Source organism: Numenius arquata, chromosome Z (genome assembly GCF_964106895.1).
Source record: "Numenius arquata chromosome Z, bNumArq3.hap1.1, whole genome shotgun sequence".
NCBI lineage: Eukaryota > Metazoa > Chordata > Aves > Charadriiformes > Scolopacidae > Numenius > Numenius arquata.
The window spans coordinates 37,465,994-37,487,066 of NC_133616.1; the positions used below are offsets into that span (position 1 = coordinate 37,465,994).

The 21,073-nt window shown below is 39.1% G+C and overlaps 1 protein-coding gene across 2 annotated transcripts in view; it reads right to left on the minus strand.

Annotated features, from left to right (window-relative positions):
* The window catches only part of SLC24A2 (solute carrier family 24 member 2), a 102,816-nt gene that overhangs the window by 38,562 nt on the left and 43,181 nt on the right, over positions 1 to 21,073 (minus strand). For both annotated transcript variants that reach the window (XM_074166189.1, XM_074166188.1), the window contains exons 2-3: positions 8,644 to 8,682; positions 7,470 to 7,578 (exon numbers count right to left, since the gene is read on the minus strand). In XM_074166189.1, coding sequence (XP_074022290.1) covers positions 7,470 to 7,578; positions 8,644 to 8,682 — 148 coding nt within the window. The remainder of the gene's footprint in view (positions 1 to 7,469; positions 7,579 to 8,643; positions 8,683 to 21,073) is intronic.

Consider the following 21,073-nt stretch of genomic DNA (forward strand, 5'->3'; position numbering starts at 1 on the left):
GAGAGAGCTGGGGGAATGGTCAGGGATATCTTATCCACATGTATAAATACCTGGTGGTAGGTAATGAAGAGGAGGGAATGGGACTCTTCTCAGAAGTGTCCATTGACAAAGGGAGAGTGAACGGACACAAAATAAAACCCAGAAAATTCTATCCAGACACAAGAGAACACCTTTTACTGTGATGATTGTCAAACACTTGAATGGGTTTCCCAGAAACATTGTGGAGCCTCCATTTGTGGAGATACTCAGATGACTGGACACCATGCTGGGCAACCTGTTCTAGCTGATCCTGCTTAAACCGGGGCTGGTCTAGCTGAATTCTGTCATTCAAGAGGTCCCTTCCAACCTACATGAAAACAAAAATCTCTGTGAAAGCTAGCTGCATAAAGAGGGTATGAGTATCTCCCTTTGTAATACACACATCCATTTTGAAGGTAAGCCTAATGGCTCTTTACATTGGTTTCCTGTCTTCATATCAGACTGAGATACCATGGGTTGGAGATAAAGGGAAGACATTAGATTATAACTAACAGCTCTTAATTTGTATGTGAGCCTGGCAGCGAGCCCCCATCTTCTTTGGTAGAAGTCCCTTGCAAACATTTCAGCCTTCAGCGGAGGAGAAAGCCAAAATGCTCTGAGCACCCTGCTCGGAGGACCTTTTTTCCCCTGGGGGGGCCGGAAGATGAAGCAAGAACTGTTACAAGCTGGGTAAGAACAAGTGTGCAAGAAGAAGGATTCTTTGCAAGCCCACAAGTATGCCTAAAGGACACTCAACAATGATGAAGGACCTAGAGCAGAGATAGCTAATGATAGATATAATTATTTTTATTAATTTTGTCTCGATTTGCGTATTTCAGCATGTTAGATAAAATGTTGTTCTGCTTTTAAGCCACAGAAGAATTATTTCTTTCATCTCTGGCATGGTGCTAAGAAGTGCACTGAAGTCCTTCAGCATCCATGCACTGCAACTGAGGAAAGTGGGAAGTGCTCAGGTTACTTCAGCAATGCCGGAGCTGAGCACTACCCACAAGTTGGTGTAAGCTGAGCTTCCTCCTCTCACTTCTCCGAGGTAAAGAGAAGTAAGATTTACTTCTTCAGCCCCAAAAGGTTCCCAATGGGAGTGAGTACAGACATGATGGCGCAGCTTACCTAGGCCTCGGTAAGAACAAGAGAACAAAGGTCTTCCAAAATGAGACCAAGGCTGGGAGCCTACTGAGGGACCAGCCAGCTGAAGGTTACCCAAACTTTTCCAGCTGTCTTGGGAGTAAGCTGACATTTTTCATGACATCTCAGAAAAGAACACAAGTAGCAGCAGCAAATTAAGCAAAATAGTTTGAGGTGAACAGAACAGCTGGGAAATTCTTAAGATCAGTATCTAGAAACATGACAGGATCTAGTGAGTAATTATAAATAATTCACTACTATGTCAAAAACTTTGAGGATCACATAATTCTTTATTTTCCTGAGAAGCATGAATGCAGGTTTCTTGTTTTTCTTTGTCAAAGCAGACAGTGACAGTACCATATTTTTCTGCATTCAGTGAAGGAAGTGACAGAATTGTCAGCTCAGCTTTATGTAACAGAAGGTTACTTCTCTCACCAATAACATGCACCATATTTATGTTTTTTAAAAAAAAAGTAAAGCATATAAGATAAACAACAACTTTTCTGCAGAAGTACATCCTGTAGTTTTCCACTTTGGAAATAGGACTAGAGACAGGAACAGGAGAGAATTGCCAAAGATACCTACTTCTCACTGGGGACTGAGCCATGACAGAGATTTATATCACACTCATTTTCATGCAGGGGATGCCATTTGCATATGAGTTATACCGTTGTCGCACAGGAGCAAGGGAGTCAGCATCTAGCTAAATCCTCCCTTGTGGAAGATGTTTTGTTAGCCTGTGGCGCCTTATCAGCAGACAGAAAAGGGGTGGCATGATAAGGAAAAGATCTCATTCTTCCTGTACCCTGCCAAAGCTGTACAAGAAAAGCAAGGTAGCCTCAGGTTGCACTGGTGCTCTGAATCCTCACTTCACTGGAATCTTCCCTTTTCAACAGAGTACCCCCATAGGAGCCTCCAGAGAGGAAAACCTCTCTCTGCAGTCCTGAAGGAATTGATCTTTAAAGTAACCTATGGCTTGTAGGGAGAAGGTAGGCTTACTATTTATGGCAAACATTTTCATACAAAATACTTTCCATGCTTTTCCTTCCTCTCCTCCCACTGCAAAATAACAGCATTCTTCTGTTAAAAGATGTAATAAGATCTTTGTAAATCCTACACTTTCATAACCCAAGTGTGTCTGTTCCAAAACTAGGACAAAGTTATCTGAGGTACAGGACTCTGAAGAAAAAAGCCACAAATGATCAACAATTGCCATGATTTATGTTTGAGTCGCATGGATTTTGGATTGGGGCCTGACCAACACAGCAAGTCTGATGATGCCATCCTTATTCATCTGGGTAATACTGTTATGAACAGTCCAGCTCACTAGTCAGTGAATAAAGGATTGCCAGACCAGCACTTAAGCAGAAGCAAATACAGCACAGGATTTCCTGGGGATTAATGACTGGCTGGGAGTTGATGATAGCCTGATGCACAGGCAGTCATTAATCTTAATCCCCAGGAAATGATCTCTACCAAGGTCATTATTTCTATAACAAGATAAAAGCAAACAAAAAACTAATGTCATACAGATATTTTTATTTTTAATGAACGATGAGGTTTCAACCGCAATGTAAAGTTCACAACCCATTAACGAATGCCCTACATATTGACCTCTTAGAGTGGCTGACCTCTTGTCTTAGAAGCTTTATGCCAAGTCCAAGATTTTGAAGAGGAGAAGCCTTCCTTGGCTTAGACTGTTAAATCCACAGCACAGCTGCACACCTGCCTGAAGGCAAAGTGCCAAAAGTCCAGGAACTCCCACTGATCTCAGATGTTACTCATCTGTCGGAGGTGGGCTGAACACTTTGCAAGCCCACTGATCCCAGGGAGCTTACCAGCTGGCTTTCACAAGCCAGGCACAAGCCATGGTAAAACCACATTTGTGTGGAAACAAAAAAAGGACAGGTACCCAAGTATGTAGTCTTATATCAGGATCACTCTCTTTATCTACATTTTGTGGAAAGTAAAAACTTCTGAAGGTCATTTCTCCCTCATTTCATATTTTCCTCCTTACAATCACGTGCATTTTTAAGAGGCTCTCAATTAAAGTAGAGGTTGGTTCTGACTTCACAAATGAATTATTCAGGACTAAATATGATGAGCTGGTTTTCTATAAATACACTGCATGTTAATGTAAGAATAACACTGTGTAGGTCAAGCTGACCTTTAATCGTCACACAGCCTGTTTATACATTCTATGCTGCTTATGCTATCATGAGGACTTCGATAGGACTTGTTTTCTGTCAGCCTTTCAAAGCCCACATGAGTCAAAATGATAGAGCAGTGTTCTTTTTCATGCCCGCATTTTCCCTGTAATTGTTCAAGAGGAAGTAGCAGTGAACCTTATTACTGACGTAAAGATAAAGAAAAGCTGGATCTCCCAGCAGCAGTGTAACAACTAGAAATTTTACTTTTGACAGCAATATTAGATCTGGAAGCTGTGAAGAGTCAAGCACGGAGTTCCCAGACTTTACGAGTGCTTTTCCAGGGACTGAAAACAGTTCCCTTGCCTGTGCCGGCTGCAGGGCTGCTGGCATCTGCTTGGGAAGTGCTTTGACTGATGGACCCAGCAGGCCAGAAGGAGAGCAAGCGCTGAGGAAGCCATCGTACAGGAAGGGGCCGAAAGAAGGTGGGTGCAGATGAGTGAGATGCAGTATGAGGAAATGCAAAGGAAGTAAACAGTAGCAAAACAGGGAAAGAAGAAATGGGAGGAGAACGGAAGGAGTATGCCCAAGTGCAGGGGGTGCCAGAGTACCTGTGTACAGTACCTGTACAGTACCTGTCAGCTTTAATTCACACCTTTCTCACTTTTTTCCTTTGAAAATGGTGCTTTGTAATGTTCTCATATATGTTCTCTTTTGCTGCATATCCAACAAATACAGCCAAAGATGCAAAGTTTTTGACTTCCTTATCTAAGTCATTATCTGGCAGAAATACTGAGAGGATCTAAGCTGAATAAAATGGGACAGAAAAACACTCAGAACCCCTTTCTGCTATTCCTTTGAGTCTGATCCATACTCGCATTAAATGATTTGAAAGAAATCCTTTGACCTCACAGGTTGTGCACCAGATCCATCATCTTTCATTATGAGTGCAACAGAGCCAATTTCTTTTGCTTACACAAAACTCAAAAACTAACACAAATCACTCGTTTACTTCTTTATTATGTCTGGGTGGTTTTTTTTGTAGTAGGAAAGGGCGTGCGAAGAGGAGAAAGCCATGGGGGCCAGAGAAGGCACCAGGTAATCCTTCACATTTCTACATCCCCCCAAATGATGTGTTTATATAGCAAAGGACTGCACTTCTGAGACACTTCTGATAAATACTGCCCTTTCTTTTAATTCTTAACAATGAAATGCTATCAGGTTAAAAAATTACTTAGCTACCATGGTAAAGGTCTATTAAAATAAGTATCATACACCAGTTGATTGTTCAATGTTCATTACACACAGGAAGATTAAAACACAAAACATGGTGAGAGTTTTGTAGGTAAAATTCATACAGAGCCAAATAGATAATCAATACAGCAGGTACCCATATCTGTTACCACACATATTTTTTAATTGAATGTAAGATTCAAGTACAATGCCATGCAGATTTCTTATCTAGTATTACCTACCTTGGCCAGCCACAGTATTTATATCAAACTAAAATAACTTTTCTTTTATGGAGGTTTGCAGAATTATCCAAATACAGAATAATGAATGTGAACACTTAAAATCTCAAAATCTCAAGAAACAATATGAGCGTTCAGTGGAGATATCCAATACTTCTGTGTAGTATTGGAAGGCCCTGTGTCTGCCTTCCAAACTGCCTGCAGTGTAAAAGATCTTGAAAGTAAGTCTGCCTACAAATGAGGTTGTGCTTCAGAAAAGGTTAATGACCATAACGTGTGACAGAAAAGTGGGTGGACTTTTTTCACATTTCTCCTAGACACCTCGGAGTATTTGTAAAAAAACAAAACCAGAGTTCCACATGCAAAAAATATTTATTGAATTGGACTCCTATATTGGTGCTTTTACGCTCTCATTAATTAAAATTTGAATTTTGTGAAGTCAGCGGAAATTTGAAATACTAGTTCCTTTGATATTAATACCAACTTAGATGTCTGCACATACATAGGCTATTTTCCATTGTCTTCTTGGCCATTTCTTCATTAAAGTCGTGCATTAAAATACAGTATTTACTGCAAATGTAGGTAGATTTTATTTCCTTTTTCAAATTCTAACTGTGTCAGTTTTAATGAAATGTACAGGTGGTTATTGCCTTGCACTTATTTAAAGGCCACGAGACCTTTATAATACATTTTTTGAAGACTATTAATTCCAGGACAAATATAAAGAGTTTGGAGAGTAAACAAACAGTAAAGTATTGTGAGCAAAGAAAGCCTGAAGGAAATTTTACTGGAGTAATATAAATAAGATTTATCCATTGCAACCATCTCTATCAATCCACATTGATCTCAACTGGTTTACTGGCATAATAAAGAACAGCAAGCTCTTTAGTGTTTGGCTTTTGTGTCTCCCAAGATAGATTTCAGATTTCAAAACCCTTTTTTCCTACACTATCATGAATGGGGAAGCCTCTGGATCACACTACACGGTGCAGGCTTGCTACAGGGGAAAAGGTCTGAATGCTGTACAAGCTTTGTCTAGTAAACAAGTGAAATAAGCTTCAGCAATAGAAAAATACCTGAGAGCTGATCTTATTTCTGAATCTTCATTAAGTTCAAATTGAACTTCAGTGCTCCAGTCAACATTTCTAGCTTTCCTGTGGTCTTCAATCTGTCATAAATGTTTTGCCCCTGCTAATGAGCTCTTCCCAATCTGCTTCTGTTCTCTCTTATTTTTAAAACATATTTGATGAAGACTATTTAGTGCTTCAGATGATTGTTATTTTTGTTTATGTTAGCACTATTTGAAACACCACAGATGCATCTGCAGCCCAGGAGTTTTGCTTTAAGGGAAAAGAGGAGTGCAAAGGATTATAATGAAAAATTAGAATTTTTCATTAAAAAGTGAACAATTGAGATTGAAAATTTCTTCTTCTAGCAGAGAAAAAAGCTTACTGGGTGTGGCAGTGAGAGAGTCTGTTCAACTGCTGTAGTAATGCAAATAAAGGAAAGCAAACATATAACTGCAATAAAGTTCCTATGTCCTTTTTTGGCATTGAATGGGAATAGATTGGGCACAGTCTGTTGATGACTCCACTTTAACAGGCAACAGACTTTGGCAGTGAATAGTACAGCATTAACCAAAGACAGAAGCAATGTGAAGCATAATCAGAGTAGAAATAATGGTGTGGACATTACAAGGACTAAAATTGCCCTTGTGTTAACAAAATGAGTGTCAGCTTCAGCTTTTGAAGAGGGAAAGGAAAAAGTAGATTTGCCTTGTCCAAGACAGACCAATTTTAAAAGCTGCATGCAATCTTTCAATGACAAACATAAAGGAACTTAAATGCAAGGAAGTGCTACATTTTTAATCACTGAAGTTTGGAAGTTCTCACTGTCAGTAATATTTTAGGTCTCTTTAGTCCCTCACAATTCCTTCACAAGTGATATTTTTCAAGACATTTATTACTAAAGCAAGAAAAGCCCTACAGAAACACATTCACCAAATAAAAACCTGGCCTTGAATTTTTTCTGAAGTCCACCAGAAGCTGAGATTCAAATCACCCCACAATTGCAAAGTAATTATGGTTTTTGTCCCAACTTCTCAGACCAAAGCAACCATGGTCTTCCTGCTAACTTCTAAAAGAAAAAAAAATTACACCACACTTGGATAAAGCAAGCAAACTGTTAACATGCATGTAACACAGAGGGATGTTGCATTTTTTCTAATGTCAGTGTTAAACCACCTGAAGTCAAACCAGCAGTCTCATTCTTTTCTACATTCCATATGACAAATTACGCACCATTTTGACTTTTTTTTTTTCTGATGTACTAAAATCAAAACCAGGAAAGAAAAACAAAATACTCTACAAAGTAGAAGAGAATAGATTTTTCATAACTTTTAAACTGCTGCTGAAGCCAGAGGTGAAGCAAAGCAGTAGTTATGATGTGCACCAACCAAATGATCAGTTCTAGTTAGCACTGCAATGAACGTATTTCCTAACTTGGAAGTTGCGGTGGGAGTATGCCATGCCACAAGAGTGCAAAACCCTCTCAGAAAGTTCAGACACATTTAGAAAAGACTGGTGAAAGCAAGAGAAATGCAAATAAACAGTTTCATGGGGAGAAGAGAAAAGGAAAGTACTTGTTTGCTTTTGCAACAGAAAACCAAAAAAATTAATAGGAATACCTTCAGCAAGTGGGTCAAGTGTGTGAATCATGAGTTGGAAGATGCTGTTCCTCATTAGACTGTTGTGGAGAGATGCAGAGCTTCCTCCCCGCTGGAGCCGTGGCTTAGTCTGGGTGGAAAAATAAGGGAAAGAATTTAGGGGTGTTTTCTGTTGTTTGTGTCAAAACAAGTATGAAACACTATGAATTACATCTCACTACATAGTGAAACATTTTCAATCATCACCTATAGTAGATTATAATAAATGATACATTTTATTAAACATTGCCACCTGTATAGAAAATTTCTGTGGAGGGGATGGATCATCAGATTAGTCACTGGTCTCCCAGGGCTCAGGAAAAAGAGCAGGAATGAAAGAATCCTTCTCTGTGAAAATTCTTAAAATGTTAAGAAAATAAAAACCTCATACTTGCATCAGGAAGAATTAATAATTTGTTCTTTTGTAGAACTTTGTGGTTCAATCCCTGAAGTAAGTTCTAGTTTTTATTGCCTGGGTATCTTGAAAATATGTATATTATCAAATTTATGGAGAAAAAGGGCAGAGAGTACCTTGTTTAATAGCAAAATCCTAAAGCTCAATCAGAGTGAAACATACTCCTCACTTTGGTTCAATCCATTAAATACTAATTGCAAAACCAGATTGCGAGTGAGGTAAGGCGGTGCAGACACAGCAACAGAACTGAAATACAAGCATCTTTTGCACACTTTTGAAGAAATTTAAAACATACTCTGGGGTTCTTTTCCCCATGCCATTGTCTAGTACAATAATCAATGCATTTAATATATCCCTTAGTGTAAGAATTCTTTGTGGATGGCTGTCTGCTTGTTTCAAAAAAAAAAAGGATAATCAGAGCCAACAGACTGCTGACTAATAAGACCCTGAAATCCAATTACAGGGAAATAACAACCCTGAAGAAAATAGTATTTTGCAATAATACATGGTACATGGATTAATCTTTGGTGTCATGCAAATACTAAATATGATAGAAACTGAACAAGAAAATGAATTCACCACTTTATCTTTGGAAATAAATTATTTTAATTTTATAGCAGCATAGTAGGGGGAAAGAAATCCCAGTAATTTAGAAAAATGTTGATGTCTGTCAAACCAAAATAAGGCTTATCTCACCACCCTCCTGCAAAATAACTCAGACACAGACTAATTGCTGCCTACCGTTAGTGTTTGGTCATCCTTGTCGCCAGCATTAGGTGACTGCATGAATGGGAAAAAGAACAAAGAGAAGTGTCAGATGGAGCATGCATAGAAAAATTTGTGTTCATTAAAACAGTGTATGCAACTTAGAAAGTGTTTGCATAATGTGTATATATATATATTTATATATATATTATACATCCACATGCTCATTCAGATACAAATCCACACGTACTTGCAAAGCCATGATTTATTTTTGCATACTTTGAAGGACCTGTGTTGGAGGGAAAATTTATCTTGCACCAAAATTTGCAAGAATGCAAAAAGGGCAAGCCAGGAAAAGTTCTTGTCTCCAAAGAAAGGATTTAGGACAGTTACAGAAGTAAAGCTTGTGAGATGTGGATGAGAGTTCAGAACTGGAACTTTAAAAAAGTTTAAAAAAATATTATTTGGGACTTTGAACTTTTGAAGATAGGAAATTGTTTCTTCATTTTAATATTGAAAGACATGAGAATATATAATTGATAAATCTGAGTAATGTTTCATGTTCTACCTGGCAAAGGGCTGAAGAACCTCACTTTTCTTATGGCCAAGAGGAGTTGAGAGAATTCAGCATGCCACAAAAATACTGAGCATGCTCTAGGCTTAATATGAGAGCATTCCTTAAAAAAAAATAAATCATGTTGAAAGGAACACTGTCATTTAAGTGGAAGGGAATGGAATGAAGCTGCATGAATGTATAAAAACAACTAGATGGTAATCTTTTACCATATAATTTAATTTGTAGCAGTTAATTATGTTATAAAGAGAAAGAATAAAGAAATACATTTTGCATACACATTAAGGAAATAAAAGAAAAGTGAAAAGCACATCTGAAATAATTTAATTCTTTGTCAGTACAGAATGGGATATAACACCGTGAAACAGATTTTTTAAATTGTTTTTTCCACACATGATTAGTAACACAATTGTTTCTGAGCTTAACTTGCCAGTCAAGTTACATCCTAGAAGAAATGTTCAAGACTGGAATATAAATGGAATTTTTAGGCAGAAATGCCTCCTCAGTTTTAAAAACGGGAATGTAAACAATGTTTTGACATTTTGATGATACTAAATATTTATAATGCCTGGATTAACTCCTGGATTAACGATAATAACACTTTACAAGTGTTTTAAACTATGGCAGTGAAATATTCAGTTGTGGTGGTGCTGTTTATATCATGTATTTGATGGCATTTTGCCTCTATTAAGATGGCAAATTAAACTATTTTCCTATTGTTTAAAGTTTTGCATTTACATGTTCATTGCTATGTAATTTGTATCACACACTGCATGGCAAAGTATTTTAAAGTATCATTATTTTCCTTGTAGAAACATCTAGTATTCAGACATTTTATACAACCTTTTAATTTAAGACAACACTTAAAACCTGGTCCAAGGTTAAAATGGTTGTGTTTCTTTGCACTGGGACTAAATACTATATTTTTGTACATACTCAACAGTGATTTCTTTAAAGAAAAGACACATTTTTTGTAAAGGTAAGCTTGCTCTTAAATCAGGGCAACCATTGCATATTTGTTCCCTCAGGATCAGAAAGAGACAGAAATTCCATGTCAACCATGCATTACATCTATTTCTGAAGGAATAACTAGTAAAAAAATTATCTTTTGCAATTACATGTTATAATTTATTTAAAATCACGATTTTATTATAGTTCTGAAGAATCAAAACATTGCATTCTAGTACACTCTCTTATTCAAAAGTATCTAGAGCACAAAGCCTTTTTATGTTTTTATCAGAATTATAAAAAGATTAATCATAGGACAGTTCACTAATTTTTTTAGAGAATTCACCAAAACATTAGTTGGTTCTCCTTGATGCCACGGCGGTGTGTAGGCATTTGTCTGTAGTCCTGACTGTATCAGTGATCACATAGTCAAGTTTGCTCCACCTGTGCTAAAAGTCTTAAAAGATTTTATTTCAGAAAGAATAATAATAATAAAAAAAGTCTACTCGCTATGAAGAAACAGTCTACGGTATCCTTTCCACACATCTCTTTTTCTTAATGACGTAAATCCATCAGTGATTAAGCCTGACGTTCCTTGCCTTGTTTGGGAATGTGTGTTCTTGAGAAACAGGCTCCTGAAGTAATTCATGCAAGACATGATGCTTCACTAACTACATGGTGAACCTCCTCATGCTTTCCTTTAAAATAAAGGGCATCATGACAGTCAAATGAGGAGCAGAATCTATAAAAAGCTCTAGGTATTTAATACAGAATATCCGTGTTTATAAAAGATGGCTAGTAACTTGAATTAGACTGTGTATTCCAAAACCAGAATCACGGAATCACGGAATTGTCAGAGTTGGAAGGGACCTCTAGAGATCATCTAGTCCAACTCCCCTGCTAAAGCAGCATTGCCTACAGCACGTTACTCAGGACTGCATCCAGGCGGGTCTTAAAGATCTCCAGAGAAGGGGACTCCATGACCGCCCTGGGCAGCCTGTTCCAGGGCTCTGTCACCCTCACCGTAAAGAAGTTCTTCCTCATATTTGAATGGAACTTCCTATGTTCCAGCTTGTGCCCGTTGCCCCTCGTCCTGTCACTGGACACCACTGAAAAGAGTCCGGCTCCATCCTCCTTCAACCCACCCTTTAGGTACTTGTAAGCATTAATAAGGTCTCCCCTCAGCCTTCTCTTCTCCAGGCTAAAGAGTCCCAGCTCTTCTCAGCCTTTCCTCATAAGGGAGATGCTCCAATCCCTTTATCATCCTTGTTGCCCTATGTTGGACTCTCTCCAGTAGTTCCCTGTCTCTCTTGAACTGGGGAGCTCAGAACTGGACGCAGTATTCCAGTTGTGGCCTCACCAGTGCAGAGTAGAGGGGGAGAATGACCTCCCTCGACCTACTGCCCACACTCTTCCCTGTGCAGCCCAGGATTCCATTGGCCCTCTTGGCAACAAGGGCACATTGCTGGCTCATGGATAATTTACTATCCACCATGACTCCCAGATCCTTCTCCTCAGAAGTGCTTTCCAGAAGATCCACCCCTAACCTATATTTGTGTCTGGCATTCTTCCTCCCCAGGTGCAGGACCCTACACTTGCCCTTGTTGAACCTCATTAGGTTCCTCTCTGCCCAGCTCTCCAGCCTGTCCAGGTCACACTGGATGGCAGCACAGTCCTCTGGAGTGTCAGCCAGTCCTCCCAGTTTGGTATCATCAGCAAACTTGCTGAGGATTCACTCTGTCCCCTCGTCCAGGTCATTGATTAATATGTTGAACAAAACTGGACCAAGTATTGACCCTTGGGGGACACCACTGGTTACAGGCCTCCAACGTGACCCTGCTCCATTATTTATAATGCTCTGAGTTCTGTCACACAGCCGGTTCTCAATCCACCTCACTGCCCCTTCATCTAGCCCACACTTCCCTAATTTCCTGATGTGGATGTTATGGGAGACAGTGTCAAAAGCCTTGCTGAAGTCAAAGTAGATGACATCTGCTGCTCTCCCCTCATCCAGCCATCCAGTTATAACATCATAGAAGGCTATCAGGTTGTTCAGAGAGCCGATTGCCTGCAGCTCTAGGAGTTGCTGTTCTGTTAGAAGTTTCCATCTTATGGGTTCAATAGCCTGAAATAATGAGCAAACTGGACTGCCCAACCCCTTCTCCTAACATGAGAAAAGTAGGCTGTCAAACAACAGCAAGTAAAAACATAACTGGATTTCAATACCCTTTCTACAGTGTAGGCTCACATCTTTTTCCTGCTTGCTAAATCTTTTCCAAATACAATAACTAAAAAGCCTTTTTTTTTTTTTTTTAAATCAGCTTTTATGGGAATAATAAAAGTTCATGATGTTTTGTGGCTGGCAGTGTGGTGCTGAATGCAATATGGTGTCTCTAGTTATTGCAGACTATAAGCCTAGATAGAATTTTGCTAAATTGTCTCAAGATTTTACAGTGAAGGACTTCTGCTACCCTCTTTTATGCCTGTTTTCAAAAGCCGCATCTGGACTGGGCAATTTTATATCTATCAGTGAGTCACTGCTTGTCAGTCCTGAAGTAAATTACAGGTGATAGTTTTCTAGGTGCACAGGGCTCTCTAATCTTTACAAGACACTTATGCTTAAGGTCTGTGGATTTTTTTGTTAGGCTGAACTGCAGGAAAACTGCATTTCAAAGAAGCCCCTGAAGTCAATCTAGTTAACGGAAGAGTGTCTAGATAATTTCTAAAAAGTATCCTAAGGAGTGCTAGTAACGTATTTGGAATAAAACTATTCTGCATTTAGTTGAAATTATATGACAAATTATAATGCATAACTAAAATCCAAAGCAACGAACTCAGACAAATTCCAGATATAAGCCTAATGAGTGCAGTGAAGGAACAACAAAAAAAAAGAACTAAGGTATTATTTTATATAGTTTTCTGAATACGTACATCTTTGGATTTTACCAAATTAGACTCCCTTAGACCTCCTTTCTGTGAATACCCAAAAACAATCCCATATTGTATCCCCTGCCTACTCCATGGGTAGGCTTTATATGGTCAGCAGGAAGCTGAAGAGTGCACGTCTTAGTGATCTCAAGATACTTAAACTGAAATTCCTCTAGATATCCATGGAACTAAAAGTTGACCATCACCACCAGAGTATACAGAAGTTCTGACAGGTGCTGCAATGGGGCCAGTACAGCTTACTAACTGCAGGGGACACAGCTCACTACCCCACTCTCTGGATTCGTTATGTAGAAAATGGCTGTATTGTAGTATGTATGTAGAAATGTATATTGTAGTAATGTATGTAGAAAAATATTTCCATATTTAAGCTATAGTAAACTGATGGTCAGGATTTTAACTTACATACTACTGCTTAATAGATCACTACCTGAATCCAGACTGTGAACTGAGTACAGAACCTTGGATCTTACTTAAAACAGAGGAGCGAAAAGCTTTAGTAAGCACACCGTAGAAAAATAAACTAAAATTCCCTTTCACTTTGCCTGCCTTTTTCCTTCCTTTCAGTTTTCATTTTCCTAGAAGTAAAGTAAAACAGGAAATTCTACCTAAGGAAGCAGACTTCTGTATTGTTGAATAAAATAAATATGATTCACAAGAACTGTATCCAAAATTAAGCTTGTCTTACTCATCAAAACAAACAATTTATTAAACTAAGATTGAACTTTCAAAGACATTGAGCTGGACCATCAAATGGGGATACTTGGCTCCATTTACAACTGCTCGTTTACATGCACCTAGTGTAACAGTTGTAGCCCTGGGCAAAACAAAATGGCTTTGTTCATTCGGATCAGTTGCCTCTTTTATGCTGGTCTGTTCATGCAATTACCCAATGTGCATACACACAGTGAATCCTCATAAATGTTCAGAAGAGATGCATCTTAGCTGATTCGTGCAGTGAAAAAGGGATGGTTTAAGGTATCTGTTGCTAAATCACATGCTAATGTTAGGTCAACTGATTTAAGTCCAGATTTTTATGCATACCATTATATGAAATAGGTCTCTTCCAGTCAGCCTGTAGGACCAATCATATGATATTTAGTTACTCAACGTGTGTAAGAAAGTCAGAGTCTGCCCCATGTCTCTCACCTTCTCTGAACTTGCTTAAAGTCAGGTATCTTTGGCTTAGGATGGCAATGTAATAGCTCAAGCTTAAGGACTTGATGAGTTTTTAATCACCTTAGTGTCAGAAGTAATTATGCAGCTTTACGTTGTCCTCTTATCCTCATTTCAAGACTTGTCAATGAAGTCACCTTTTGCTATTTTTTAAATTATACAAATTAGGACCACAGCTCTGTACATTTATGGAACTTTCAGTGGGATAAAAGAATCTTTTAAAAAAACAAAACAAAACCTGAAGCTAGGTACATACAGCCATCATTAGATACTCATCCACACAAAACATTTGTTCACAAGTGACAGTTTAAGTACTTTGGTATGGATTTATGTGGCTAGCTTTAAAATACCTGGATTTAAAGTGTTTAATATACTGCTACTTCATCAACAATATTACATAGGAAAGCATTAGTGAGTGTTACAAGATTAAGTTCTCAAAATCTAAAACATGTCTGAATTAAAATCACCCATGAAACAAGCTGCAAATTCTGGGCAGGGGGCTGGGAACATTTTCAGCTGAACTCCAATTACGCCATAGACAATACAGCCAGGAGATGCCTGCTCTTCATTTCTTGCAACTCAATCAAACATGAAAGGCTTAGCAAGAAGCCAGAAAAAAAGCATTTCCTAGGACTTCTTCTTACCTAGACCCACAAAGGATCTGCTACAGATTATGGAGGTTTTAGAGTTTGCCTTAAAAGTAGTCACAATAACTCCCAGAGAGGAAAGTGTTCAACAAATCTTTGTGCTTGCTGATGCTATGCCAATTTGCAATTACCGAATAAATCTCATTGCAGTAAGTTGGCTGTGCCCTGCAGAGGATTCATCACAAGGGCAAAAAGGTTGCAATTTCACTGCCTTTCCACCTCCAACGCCCTGGAGATCCTGAAGGACATGGGCATCACCAGCTGTAAAGAAGAACCAAGTGTGCACCTCCTGTAGGGAGGAAATGCTGAATCAATGCATCCTCAGCTGCCCTGCTCACACCCCCTTTACACCAAGCTCTGCTCACTCCTCTGTCTTATTTCACAATTGCCTTTACCCTTCAGGTGACCTTTTGTCACCAGGATCTCTGCTGACTGTATTGTCAGCTGGCAGAAACTCACACCAGATCCAGCTCTCAGGATAGTGACTGCAAAGAAGAATGTAATCAAATGTGAGAGGGGCTTACAAAATAATGAATGTTATTGAGAAAGCTAGCTGAGCTTTGCTAATAGTTCATGTTTCCCACAGTGTTAGAAAGGGACTGAGAATAAGAAGGTAGAAAGCTGGCCCTTAAATGAGACAAAGGCAAAGCCTTGGCACGGTATATCTATCCTGTGGTACTACCTTTTCCATGAAACAACAATAACATTTAAAGTGGTCTACCTCACACATTTTAAAAAATTGGGAGCAAGGAGAAAGGAAAGCATCACCAAAACAGTTAGGATGATGTTTAAGGTAAAAATATTTCAAATAACTGTGCTTCAAAACATAAAATCCTCATTTACCGGGAGCACACCACCAGCTCTAGGCTGCAGGACTATGGGTGTCAGTTTTACACCAGCCTAACTGGAAAAATCCAGCAGTTGGCTTCCATTCCTCCATTTCCCTATCTGTAAACTAGGAATAGAGATGTTGTTTGTGATGAACTTTGTTGTGGTGAAGAGGGCTGATTGCTTCTCAGGCAGGTTACTGGATACGACTGCCTTCTCTTCAGCAATTTACTGTGCTCTTTGGGTTCTGCATCTTCTACTGAGCACAACATACATGTTCATTGCAATAAGCTACAAGGCAGAACTTATTTAGAGCAGCTTCTCCAATAGCTATCGGTAAAGGATCAAAATGTACGTCTTGCAATGTTTTGTTAGCTAACAAACTTCAAAGATTTTTTTTTTTATTTTTGGACTCTAACAGGTCTGAGACTATGGTTTTAAAAGATTATATGACAAGAAATGCAATCAAAGCATAAAAAACACTTGTATTTTTTACATCCAATAGGATGTTAGACCAAATCTTCAACATTGCAAAAGGAAAACCCATGAAAATATGTTGGGTTTATTTATTTATTCACCCACTAACTGCATTATATTAAGCTTTTTCTGATTTAAAATGGAAAACTAGACATTAAGTCTGAGCCAAAACCAAGCATTGCTAAAAGAAAATACCTTAATTTTGCATATTTGACTGAACACTATTTGAGGTTCACTGTCTTTGTAACTCACATTGAATAGCATCTGCCTTCATATTCATACTTCAGATAACCATTTTCAGCTATTTTCACCACTGCCTCCTAGGTCTTTCTGATCACCTGAAACACACAAATGCCATCTAAGGCTTTGTCTTATACCTGGCAAGGGTGTAAGAAATGGTAGGTAGGAAAGCTGTTAAGAAGAAACAGAAAGTAAATTTTACAGAACAATCTGTAGATAAGACACCAGCACTGTACTTCCAATGAACCTGACACAGCTGTGGACAAAAAAAGGAAGTCCGAATTTCCAAATTTCATCTACAACCATAAAGCAGAACAAACTGCTTTCTTCACATTAGGTGAAGAAAAAATGGACAATATCATCTCCTTTGATTCCTCCTGCCTTTTAACTATTTTTCTACAATGTTCTACTTTGCATTAAGACGAAACAGATCTGTGGTCCTGGAATCAAGAGCTTCCCTATAGGCTGGGATTCTGGAGACCACCAGGCATGTGTTCTGGAGAATTTGCAGCATGTACATGCCGGGTTACTTTTAACTCCTTTGGAGCCAGGAGATGAAACTGAGGCAAGAAACACCTGAACGGTGCTGTTTCTAAATGCAGAATTACACATCAAGAACTTAAACCAGACCTCATTTGGAGAATTATCTCCTGCATGACATAGCAAAGGATAGACAAAAAATCTTTGTGCTCATCTTCCTTCATCACTCTGCTATTTCACACTGCCTTCCAGACTGTGGATTTGTCTCTGCAGCTATGAACCAGATGCCTGCAGGTATCTCATTGCCACACATAATGGAGAAGCAATGGCTCTGTTGCTCTCCTCTGCAAAGCCTGGTCCTCCCCGAACAGCTTCCTAATATTTACAGTAAACCTGCAGTGCCAAGGGGAACTCCCACTGTGATCAAAGAGAAAAAGGCATTAGGGGAAACAGATGGTCTGGAGTTAGGGAGGACTGAATCATGGAAGGGTACAAGAAAGCGTGAGACAGTTCATGGTGAAGTACTGAGGGTGGCAGCTTAAGTAGCTAGTGGCCCTAGCTCAGGCTGATATCTGCTTTCCACCTCTCTTTCCCATTTACAGCCTCGAACAACAGCATTTCTTTACCTCCAAGCTGCCAGGTGAGCTTTGCTGCAAATAATGAGATTTCTCAGAGACTTTTGCTGAGATACGTTATTTTGGACACCAGGCAAAATCACAACCTGCAAGGTCTTCCAATTAGAAACAGAAACTCACAGAAACTCCATCAATCTTTTATGTAATCCCATTCCACTACAAAAAAACTTTAAGTCTGGTTTCTGTAAGCACTGCAGGAGTCACAAGCAGGAGACCATGCCATTACCCCCAGCTATAAGCCTCCTTTTAGCCAACAGTTTCTCCCCAGATGCTCAGTCTGCCTCTGTCTTTTCCTCTCATGACTTTTCTCCCAGAACCTGTGCTTCTTTCATCATGCTGCTGCCTTTCTTTCTCCTTTGCTCCTGCCTTTGTCAGGCACATCACACAATGCCCATGGAAACCCAGTCCACCGTGAACACCTCTGTTCCAGGGACTGGCACACCCCTTTATCTGAGATGGATGCTTGCATTAAGTGAAAGTCACCATGACAGAGGAGATACTTCGACTTGCATAGCAACTTTGGGCCTTCAAAATGAAACATACTGGGTGTGAATTTCATTAAAACAAACAAGAATACTTTCTGAGCCTCAGTATAAACACTTGCTGATTATTTAATAGCCAAACTCCAGTTGCTGTGTCTGCGTTCTAGGTTGGCATGTTTTTGGCTCTAAGGACATCCCAACGTAAATACCTGTTTTCAGGTAATGCGCATACTGCTGGATCTACAAAAATCTGATTGTTCCAAGGGGGAACAACCTAGTTCCCTGGGATAAACATTTAATAAAACTAGATTAGTCATATAAAGAAAACTGTAAGGTAAGGTAAGCCAGAAATCATTATGCACTTTGCAATCGTAAGCTGCCTGGAAGTACTCCATAAACCAGATTTTAATTCTATAGAAAATTTGCATTGCTATGGATCCACACATTTCTTATTCGACATGACTCTGCAGTCATTCTACAAGCACGTAAAAACTTCTATAAATAACACACACATAATTCTCTTCACAATATTCACTTGAACTTCAAAAAATTGCAGTGTCTGTCAAGCTAAATTGTCAGTAAACATGGCTCTCTCATGGGAGTTTGTGAGGCTCCAATCAGAACTTTATGAATTTAAGCCATTTTTTATTATATTGTGTTCTATATATGGTCTTTTATGTTAACAAGCTTTTGTGCTTACAATGCTGTCCAAGGGAGTCAGAGAAAAGAAATATATTTAATTCTTGAAATATCATCCTTCCATTTGTAAAACACTGTGTGCCCAGAATGAGAAGAAACACAGATTAAAACTCTATTACTCTGTCTGCCTCATGTTTGTTTTACTGTCAATTTTACTGTAGATAACGCTGTGCATATACACTTTTTATATGCTTCATAAATAGTATTCCTGCTGTGGATGTCTATGGGAATATCCGAAGAGTGGTTTTTACATTAAAGTATTTTTTTTCTTTTTACTCAAAAGTATGCTTATTGAATGTGAAAGAATCATTAGTATTGTTACTGTTCAACTCCTGTTAACTGCATTCCATTTCCAAACTGTAGCAATTACACAACAAAAATTAAGAAGTTTGGGTAAAAACACGATAAAGAAAGAACTAACACGTACAGGAGACACCGGCATGGAAAACCTCCAACAGATCAAAAGAACAGAAAATAAACTGGCTCAAAGTCTGATTTCACACCACTGTGAATTAATTCCATGGGATTAGCATAAGGCTAAATGAATTGAGAGCAGGATCTGGTCAAGCATGCAGGAAGAGATGTGATGTTTATTTCACAGCACATTGAAGCAAGGTGTCAGTCATAATTTGTTACATATAAAGAAAAATGCAGTGAAAATAAAAGATGCATTTTGCAACACGAATATTTTCCATGTTTATGGCTAACAGATCCTACAGCGTTTGCAGCTATAAGAATCACTAAAGCACTAGTGATCATACGCCACTAAATAAAAAGTCTCTCTCTCTGGATGTTACTGCCTGTGGTTTTATCCAAGTTCATCTGTAGGAGGTGCTCCTGTTTCACACCTTCTCCCAGACGTTGCATGACAAGGGCTTTTTTTCAGCCACGGTCAGGCTCTTCCTCCACCCTGAGGGTTGTCAGAACTTTGCCAGCTCAGCCTGGAGACTCACCCAGCACATAGCCAGATGCAGAAATTTTGAGACCTTGGTGAAGTCATATATCCCTGCCACGCAACACTGCCATGACCAGAGCTGAGAAGTCTGGGACCTCTAGATCCAGTTGCTTACCCTGACATGTAGGATCAGACAAGGCTGGGGATCTGGAGAGTTCAACCGCTCCTGCAATATCAGTTGCTGAATATTTTGCAATATTTTGAATATTTTTGGAAAAAGCATTTCAGAAACTTGGTGTCCCACCTATGTTAGTCAGCTCCCGTAGCAACAGCCATTTGAAAAAAAAAAAAAAAAAAAAAAGAATACATGTTTAAAATTGCTTTCTTAATGCTATGACAAATTATGGTGAGTTGTGCCACTGGTTCTCCCACCTACAGGCCTGCCTGGCCACGCTCATGAGCAACACCCGGAGCAGCTTTACACAACACCAGAGCAGTCGTGCTGCAGCTCAGCCACCCTCCGCACCCCTCACTGCTTTCACTCCTGGCCTCCACCACATTCAGAGTCACAGGCAAGTAAGGACAACATTATAAACTACTCACTGAGCTCATTAAAGGATGGCAAAGCAGGAACTATAACAGGATGCAAACGCTTTCATGTCTCATTTCTAGCTGAAAGCTCGTTCAGGTTGGGAATAAACAAGAGCTGCTCCTGTCTGCTGGATTAGTAGTGCCATCTGTGAAACAAAGACTGCAGAACTGACCCGGGTGATGGCAGATTTTGGTGTACTAACAGAATCTACTGCAACATTGCCAATGCCTAGCAATCTCCTGCGCACAGATGGAGAAAAGCAAAGTACAGATTTGCATAGGGTGCAGACCGTTGTTTCACCAAAGACCTTGGACCTAAAAGTCAGGACAGAGTCAAAGTTTTTGCACAGCCTTTGGAAAAACTGCTCTGCAGACTCCTATCTGTCCTGTGGAAGAGGTAAACATATTCATTTCTGACAGAAATAAGTTCATTAACACAACTCTGCAAGCATTATTTACAATTGTGTTAATACAGAAAAGGCCCATCCTTTGGTTTAGACCATAGAGAACGACAAGGTATCTTGGAAGAAAACAAGTGAAGAGATACTAAACTAGTAAAGACAAAAATGCTGCCAAAACACAGAAAGTACAGATTTTATTGTGACCATGGAGGAAGTGTTCTACCCACAGAAGCAGGGGTGCTTTTTTCTTATCTGTTCTCTTATTAAATAAGCACACATACTGACAACCTGGAAATTCTTAGAAAGCCCTGCTTTTCTGCCCAAGAAGCAGCCATGGACCCAGCGGCAGATTGCATTCTAACCATTGATTTTGTTTGGGGAATGTGCTGAATTTATCTTATTTAGCTCTTGGAAACATGGGACAGAAATCTTCCAGAGAAATGGAGA